Source organism: Dama dama, chromosome 27 (genome assembly GCF_033118175.1).
Source record: "Dama dama isolate Ldn47 chromosome 27, ASM3311817v1, whole genome shotgun sequence".
NCBI lineage: Eukaryota > Metazoa > Chordata > Mammalia > Artiodactyla > Cervidae > Dama > Dama dama.
In genome coordinates, this window is record NC_083707.1 from 60,571,657 (window position 1) to 60,580,239 (window position 8,583).

General features: G+C 61.4%; 1 protein-coding gene across 1 annotated transcript; it reads right to left on the bottom strand.

Moving 5' to 3' along the window:
- Positions 1–4,951: 4,951 nt before the first annotated feature.
- Positions 4,952–7,722, bottom strand: LOC133047633 (collagen alpha-1(I) chain-like). Its single transcript, XM_061130924.1, has 3 exons — positions 7,641–7,722; positions 7,395–7,519; positions 4,952–7,021 (listed from the first exon to the last, which is right to left on the bottom strand). The coding sequence occupies exons 1-3, from the start codon at positions 7,720–7,722 to the stop codon at positions 4,952–4,954; spliced, it is 2,277 nt and encodes a 758-aa protein (XP_060986907.1).
- Positions 7,723–8,583: the final 861 nt, after the last annotated feature.

The following is an 8,583-nucleotide window of genomic DNA, read 5'->3' on the forward strand; positions in this document are numbered from 1 at the left end:
AGAGGGAGGGCAGAGAGAGTCATGGAAGACGAGCTTCAGGGAAGGCCCTGGGATGCGGGCAGGGGTGGGCGCAGGGCTGGCGCGGACTCCAGAGAGACAGACGCATCCTGAACCTCGCAGGAGCCAGGACCGGGGGCCGCCTGGAGGAGAAAAGTGGATTCTTCTGTTCTTGCTGAGTCTGCGGTCTCTGAGTGACGCCTGGTCCCCAAAGTGCAACCTCGCCCCACCTGTGGCAGAACCCCCGAAGGCTCGACTGAAAGCACAGACGTCTCACCCCCCACTCCCCCCGTAACACCCCCCAGAGAACCGCAGCTCCCCGGGGTTCACTGGGTGGGGGCCAGGAGGATGCGGCGGACCCAACAAAGAGGGCTGAGGAGGAGGAGGGAGTACGGGAGGAGGTACCCTGGAGACGGAAGAGACACCGGGACTGAGATGGTCGTCACCATAACATGTAAGAGACCAGGAGTTGCGGCCATGAGCTTGCCAGTCACGAGGTTCCTGGCGACTCTAAATGAGGGAGGAATGGTGGGGCGAGGCGGGGGCTGCGGGCAGAGCCGGAGGAAGATGGGAGACCCGGGATCGATCCCTGGGTCAGGAAGATGCCCTGGAGGAGGGCATGGAACCCACTGCAGTATTCTCGCCTGGAGAATCCCCCAGACAGAGGAGCCTAGTGGGCTACAGTCCATGGGGTTGCAGAGTCAGACACGACTGAGCAATTAACACGACTACTATCTTTAAAGTATTGCTTAAATGAATGTAACTAGTGTTAAAAGATTATTTTTAATATTTTTAACATATTTTAAAAATAGTTCAAGACTAGTACTTATTTTTAAAGGCAGTATATATAACGCAGTACTTTGAATGCCAAGGCTGTCCCACTTGAAGTGGGGGCCCTGAGCAAGCTCCCTGACTGTAAACACAGGTTTACAAGAATGTCCGTCTCTTAGGGTTTTCGTGAGGGTTAAAACGCTCCAGGGTGGCGCGAGGCATACAGGGAGCACTAAAACGGTGTTCTAGTTCCTTTAAAAGTACTTTCTTATTCAGAACCTGCCCGCCTGTTTCAGGGCCTGTCAAAATTAGGGATGCCTCCCTTCCTTGAGTTATGACCGAGCTTTGTTTTCCTGTTTGTGTCAGCTGCTGCTTTTGCTTTACATCATTGCAGTCATCCTGTTCGTGCATTTTCTTTCTTTTTTTTTATATAATTGGTGAGCCAGCGTCGATCCTTTACTATTAACTAAAGCCCACAGTCAGCGTCAGGGTTTACTCCTGGTCTGTGCATTCTGTGGGTTTTGACTGATGGATACCGACACGTGTCCCCTGAAGATCCTAGGCTCGGTATTCTCACCCTCCCTCCCACCCCTGGCAGCCACTGATCTTTTTGCTGTCTCTGAAGTTTCGCCTTTTCCAGATTGTTGTATAGTTGGAACCACACAGTATGTAGCCTTTTCAAATTGGCTTCTTTCACCCAGTAATATGCATGTAAGTTTCCTCCTGTCTTTTCATGGCTCAATAACTTTCTTTTGCCCCCCTGAATATTCCACTATCTGGATGTGCCAGTTTGTTTCTCTACTCACCTACCAAAGGACATCTTGGTTGCTTCTAGGTTTTGGCAATTATGAATAAAGCTGCTCAAACACTCGTGTGTGGGTTTTTGTGTGGATATAAGTTTTCATCTGAGTTGGGTAAATACCAAAGAGTGCAATTGCTGGATCATATGGTAAGATATGTTTAGTTGTGTAAGAATCTGCCAAACTGCCTTGCAGAGGGCCTGTCCCGCCTTCATCCCCACCAGCAGTGAATGGGGCTTTCCGTCGCTCCACAGCCTCACAGCGTTTGCTGTTGTCCTTGGGTTGGGTTGTAGCCACCACAGAAGTGCGCAACAGTACCTTATTGCCGGAATTTGCAGTTCTCCGATGACATGCTGTGGAGCATTTTTTTTCAGGTGTCTATCATCTGTTTTGGTAGGGTGTCCAGATCTTCTGCTGATTTTTTAAATTGGGTTGCTTGTTTTCTTATTGTTGAATTCTAAGCGTTCTTTGTATATTTCAGATCCCCGTCCTTTTGTTTTGCAGACGTTTTCTCCTTGTCTTTTCATTCTTTCAATGCTTCATTCTTTTTTATTGCGATGAAATGTGGATGTGGAGACATGGAGGGACAGAGAGGAGCAGAGGCCCCCGTCTTCACCCTTAGTAGACGCAACGCCAGGCATCTCCAGTGGCGCCTGCTGTGTGTCCCGCAACCGTGTCAGAAAGGGGGTCCCCAGTGGTGGCCAGGCCCTCAACCCTGGGGGGGCTCATGTGGCAGCTGGTGTGGGACCAGGAGGCTCCCAAGCCCCTCCTCTGAAGGGACAGGCAGGCAGGCAGGTGAAGCCGCTTCAGCTGGGCCCAACTGTGTGAACACATGGACTTAGCCCTCCGTCCGTGGGGCTCCCCAGGCGAGGACACTGGCTGGGTCGCCATGCCCTCCTCCAGGGCGTCTCCCTGTAGGGACAACCAGGTGCAGTTGGGCGGCTGGGACATCACTGGCCCTTTGTGTCACTTGCCCAGAGGATAGAAATTGTGGGCCTACAACAACATCCCCTCGTAACTTCTTCAACCTTATTTGGAACACAGAGGCCCGCGCTCCTCCCCAGCGTATTTACAGAGACACACAAGGCAGAGGAAGCAGGCTGTTTCCCACGGGGCCTCCAGCAAGGCTGCCTGCGCTCCTCCGGGAGGACTCCTCCTGCAGGACACACACAGACCTCGTGGGGCCTCAGGGGAGCAAAAGACAATAGTGCTTCCCGGGATGGGAAGCGGTCACACCATAGGGACGGGAAGTTAGCTCCTCGGAGGGCTGGGCCTGCGGTTGTCAGAGCGTCCCTCCCACCCCACCCACCTCGGGAGAACTGGATGCGAAGTTAAAGTTGCCAAATAGCTGAGGATTTCTCTGGAGTCCGGTATCAAAACAGGCATATTTCTGGCTACAATGAAAGCCTGGCGAGGAGGAAGTGAACTGCCCTAGAGAGCGTGATCCCCGTAGAGATAAGCCATTGTGCCCAGCTCGTCCTGAATTCCAGTTTCCTCTTAAGGCAGATTTTGCACTTAATGGAAAGTGAAGGTGTGTTTACTCAGGCAAAGATGGTTGTAATTCTTGACCGAAAACAGTTGGCAGAGGCCCTTCACTTGGAGGGAAATCGGTGCAGTGCCACCTGGGAAGCCCCTGGGGGCCTCCAGTGTCCAGGACCCCTGCACTAAATGCCCGGCAGAAGGCCCAGAGGGTGCCCTTTATGTTTTCCGATGCAGAGCACCATCAAGCTAAAAGCAGGGCTTCCCAGGAGGCCCTAAAATAATCCGCCTGCTGGGGTGGGAGACGTGAGAGACGTGGGTTCGATTGCGGGGTCGACAAGATACCCTGGAGGAGGGCCTGGCCACCCACACAAAGATTCCTGCCTGGAGAATCCCATGGACAACGGAGCCTGAAGGGCCACAGCCCATGGGGTCACAGAGTCGGACACGACTGAAGTGACATAGCACACAAGTTGAAAGCAGAAACTTGAGAAGCCTAAAAAGCTGGATTTAGATCTTCACTCCCTCACCCAGTAGCCGTGTGACTTTGGATAAATATTTAAAATGGCTTCACTCTTATCTGTAAAATGAGAATAACAACAATGGGGTTGTGCAGACCACCCACTGCCTGCACAGCTACTAGAAGCAAAGCGCTTGAAACACACGGAAACACACCAGAGGTCCTCAGAGAAGGAGGCCAGCTTCACAAAGTGTAGGAGGCACCCGCTCCAAGTGTTTCACATGAGGAAATAATGACTAGCTTTTATGGAGTCTCATCGTATAGCACAGGACTTCCCTGGTGGCTAAAGCGTCTGCCTTCAATGCAGGAGACCTGGGTTGGCTCCCTGGGTGGGGAAGATCCCCTGGAGAAGAAAATGGCAACCCACTCCAGTATTCTTGCCTGGAAAACCCCATGGATGGAGAAGCCTGGTGGGCTACAGTCCATGGAGTCACAAAGAGTCAGACACGACTGAGTGACTTCACTTTATCTCATAGCACACATATCCTAAGCTCGTCTATGTATTGTTAAGCCTTAAACAATCCCATGAAATAGGGTAATTGCGACACCTGTTTTACAGACGGAGAATCGAAGGCAAGGACAGCCTAAGGAACGCACCCGCTCAGTGGCCAGGCTGGGGTCTGAACGCGGGACCACGGAGCCTGGATCGCTGTCTTCTCCGTGGGCCTCCGGCCCGTAAGGCCCTGATGATAAACTGACAGAGGGATATGAAGTCCACTGACCAAGAAACGGCGAAGTCCATCAGCTCTTCACGACCACACGGTACGGACGGTCCTGACGAGCCTACGCGGCATCCTTGAGATGCTGTGAGTCCCATGTCCGGTCTGCAGCCAGACGGTCACCAGGGTCACATCCGTCCGTCCCCCACAGGCTGATTTTAGACAAAGGGCACGGGGCAGAAGGGCCGGGCGGAGGCGGGGGCCCTCCTGGTGAACCCCCGGCCGCGTGGACACCCCTCTGCGCTTCTCCAAACCTGTTGAAGGGCCGAGAGCCGCTCAGGGTCTGCCACCGCCCCCCGCCGCGCACCGCCCCCAGGGGTGCCTTCCGGCCAGGCCTCGGCTCAAGTCCTGACGAGGCCCGCCCCCCAAGACCCTCCGCCCCAGAGGAGGCGGAGACCCCAGCCCGCGCCCCTCCCCCGGCCCTCCCCCCGCGCCCCTCCCCCCGCCCGTCGGAGCATCCTTGGGTGCCGCCTGGACGCCGGTGCGAAAGGGGCCCCTGGCTCGGTCCAGAACGAGCCCCCGTCCCTCCCGGGGTCCCCCCGGTCCCTCCCAGGGTCCCTGCCCCACAGCTGCAGCCGTCGGGCCGCAGGGTCAGAAGACTCCCTGAGGCCCCCGTTGTCCGCCTCTGCTCCAACCGACGGCACTCCCGACCCACTGCCTCCGGTTTAGCGTCTCAGCCTTCGGTTCGTCCTGAATGGAGCAGGGAGAGACTTGCACCTCGGAGGACCTGGAAACCAAGCAGCGTCTGTGCGCAACGCTCCCGGGGAGAGCGCCGTGAGCGGCCGCGGTGAGGCGCCGTCCCCGGAGCGCCGTGGGCGGCCGCGGTGAGGCGCCGTCCCCGGAGCGGAGCGCCGTGGGCGGCCGCGGTGAGGCGCCGTCCCCGGAGCGCCGTGAGCGGCCGCGGTGAGGCGCTGTCCCCGGAGCGGAGCGCCGTGGGCGGCCGCGGTGAGGCGCCGTCCCCGGAGCGCCGTGAGCGGCCGCGGTGAGGCGCCGTCCCCGGAGCGCCGTGGGCGGCCGCGGTGAGGCGCCGTCCCCGGAGCGCCGTGGGCGGCCGCGGTGAGGCGCCGTCCCCGGAGCGGAGCGCCGTGGGCGGCCGCGGTGAGGCGCCGTCCCCGGAGCGGAGCGCCGTGGGCGGCCGCGGTGAGGCGCCGTCCCCGGAGCGCCGTGAGCGGCCGCGGTGAGGCGCCGTCCCCGGAGCGGAGCGCCGTGGGCGGCCGCGGTGAGGCGCCGTCCCCGGAGCGCCGTGAGCGGCCGCGGTGAGGCGCCGTCCCCGGAGCGCCGTGGGCGGCCGCGGTGAGGCGCCGTCCCCGGAGCGCCGTGGGCGGCCGCGGTGAGGCGCCGTCCCCGGAGCGGAGCGCCGTGGGCGGCCGCGGTGAGGCGCCGTCCCCGGAGCGGAGCGCCGTGGGCGGCCGCGGTGAGGCGCCGTCCCCGGAGCGCCGTGAGCGGCCGCGGTGAGGCGCCGTCCCCGGAGCGCCGTGGGCGGCCGCGGTGAGGCGCCGTCCCCGGAGCGCCGTGGGCGGCCGCGGTGAGGCGCCGTCCCCGGAGCGGAGCGCCGTGGGCGGCCGCGGTGAGGCGCCGTCCCCGGAGCGGAGCGCCGTGGGCGGCCGCGGTGAGGCGCCGTCCCCGGAGCGGAGCGCCGTGGGCGGCCGCGGTGAGGCGCCGTCCCCGGAGCGGAGCGCCGTGGGCGGCCGCGGTGAGGCGCCGTCCCCGGAGCGCCGTGGGCGGCCGCGGTGAGGCGCCGTCCCCGGAGCGCCGTGGGCGGCCGCGGTGAGGCGCCGTCCCCGGAGCGCCGTGGGCGGCCGCGGTGAGGCGCCGTCCCCGGAGCGGAGCGCCGTGGGCGGCCGCGGTGAGGCGCCGTCCCCGGAGCGGAGCGCCGTGGGCGGCCGCGGTGAGGCGCCGTCCCCGGAGCGCCGTGGGCGGCCGCGGTGAGGCGCCGTCCCCGGAGCGCCGTGGGCGGCCGCGGTGAGGCGCCGTCCCCGGAGCGGAGCGCCGTGGGCGGCCGCGGTGAGGCGCCGTCCCCGGAGCGGAGCGCCGTGGGCGGCCGCGGTGAGGCGCCGTCCCCGGAGCGCCGTGAGCGGCCGCGGTGAGGCGCCGTCCCCGGAGCGCCGTGGGCGGCCGCGGTGAGGCGCCGTCCCCGGAGCGCCGTGGGCGGCCGCGGTGAGGCGCCGTCCCCGGAGCGGAGCGCCGTGGGCGGCCGCGGTGAGGCGCCGTCCCCGGAGCGCCGTGAGCGGCCGCGGTGAGGCGCCGTCCCCGGAGCGCCGTGGGCGGCCGCGGTGAGGCGCCGTCCCCGGAGCGCCGTGGGCGGCCGCGGTGAGGCGCCGTCCCCGGAGCGCCGTGGGCGGCCGCGGTGAGGCGCCGTCCCCGGAGCGGAGCGCCGTGGGCGGCCGCGGTGAGGCGCCGTCCCCGGAGCGGAGCGCCGTGGGCGGCCGCGGTGAGGCGCCGTCCCCGGAGCGGAGCGCCGTGGGCGGCCGCGGTGAGGCGCCGTCCCCGGAGCGCCGTGGGCGGCCGCGGTGAGGCGCCGTCCCCGGAGCGCCGTGGGCGGCCGCGGTGAGGCGCCGTCCCCGGAGCGCCGTGGGCGGCCGCGGTGAGGCGCCGTCCCCGGAGCGGAGCGCCGTGGGCGGCCGCGGTGAGGCGCCGTCCCCGGAGCGCCGTGGGCGGCCGCGGTGAGGCGCCGTCCCCGGAGCGCCGTGGGCGGCCGCGGTGAGGCGCTGTCCCCAGGCGGCCGGTGCGTCTCCCTGAACCCCAGAGCGGTGCGTGCGTCCTGAGAGGCCTCTAGGAGCGGCCCTGATGAGGCGTTGTTTCGGGGCTTTACACCCTCGTGCTGCGTTCCCCTGGAGACAAGGAAGACCGTATTGCAGGCCATTAACCTCCACAGAACAAGCGGATAGGAAAGGCAGGAAGCAACACTTTGAAGGCAAAAGCAAATGGCCTCATTTACTTTTAAAACTGATACCTGGAAAACATCAGTGTGTTCAAAAACAATATGTGTTTTTAAAGTGTGAACAGTTAGAAATCCCTGGTCCCGGAGCCCCAGTCTCCAGTCTCTCCAGCCGAGAGCAGTTGAGCTGACTTGGGGTCAAGCTCTGACCTGACTGGGGTCAGGCTCACCCCCGGCCCCCCAGGCCCTCCCACGGGGGAGGCTGGAGGCGGGCTCTGACCGTCCGCCTCCAGGGCACCCACTGCAGGCCTGCTCGTGAGTCCCTCCACCTGGAACGCCACCTCCTTTAGTTTCCCTTCGTGGGGGGAAGGGTATCTAATTTTGTTTTTAAGGTATAACATTCATATAGTAATGGCACAAACCTTAAAGTGTGCCACTGGAGGAGTTTTTGCACATTTTTCTGCATATGTACTCACCCAGGCCAAGACGCAGGAGAAGCCTGCGGAGCCTGCTGAAGTCCTCACCCAAACCCGGGGTAAGTGCTGCTCTGACCGCCATCATCGCAGATTCCTTTTGTCAGGTCCTGTAAATGACCTAGGACTTCCCTTGGGGGGCTCAGTGGCAAAGATTCCACCTGCCAAGCAGGAGGCGTGGGTTCCATCCCTGGGTCAGGAAGATCCCCTGCAGGAGGGCATGGCAACCACTCCAGCATTCTTGGCGGAATAACCCCATGGACGGAGGAGCCTGGTGGGCTACAGTCTGTGGGGTTGCGCAGAGTTGGACCTGACTGAGCCACAGCAGTGAATGACCTAAGGTTCCTTGGTGTCTCCACCACTCTCTGTGGGAGCTCACTGCACCCTCCGGTCAGCTCGGGTGTCACCCCCTTTCCTGCTCCTTTCCGTAGCATTGTGCTTTCCTTCCCTTTCCTTCAGAGTCCGTCATGATTTGCAGTTTGTTTCCTTGTTTCCTGTTTGCTCCCGCCTAGAAGGTAAGTGTCCTCTCCCGTTCACCGCTGTCTCCTGAACCCCTAGCCCAGTGTCTAGCATATGTAGACAATCAAATATTTATTCAATAAATGAATACGTTTGTGAATGAAAGGAAGAAACGCCCCAGGTATCAATTTATATAGCCCTGAATCCAAAACTAATTTTAGTCATCCAAGTCCCACTCATGAGGCCTCTGTACTTCTGGTTACAAAGACAATATTCACTGAATTCAAATGTGAAGATTTAGAAAGAAATATTGGAGTTGTTCCTGCTTCCTGCCTGGAAGCAAAAAGTGGGCTAATTCTCCCCTTCTGTAAGAGGATCGCTTTCTCACCAAGACTGGGCTCTTGCTTTGCAGTGTTGAATCAATGTTTTATAAAACAGCTCCATTTTGGCAACATAAAAAGACTCTCTCTACAGCGGTACACTCCAC

Coding starts and splice junctions, on each gene's coding strand:
- LOC133047633 (XM_061130924.1), bottom strand. CDS start 7,722: ATGGCGGTCAGAGCAGCACTTACCCCGGGTTTGGGTGAGGACTTCAGC. Junction 7,520..7,640: donor TCTCCTGCGTCTTGGCCTGG/GTGAGTACATAT, acceptor CCCCCCACGAAG/GGAAACTAAAGGAGGTGGCG. Junction 7,022..7,394: donor GAGGGCCTGGGGGGCCGGGG/GTGAGCCTGACC, acceptor TCTGGGGTTCAG/GGAGACGCACCGGCCGCCTG.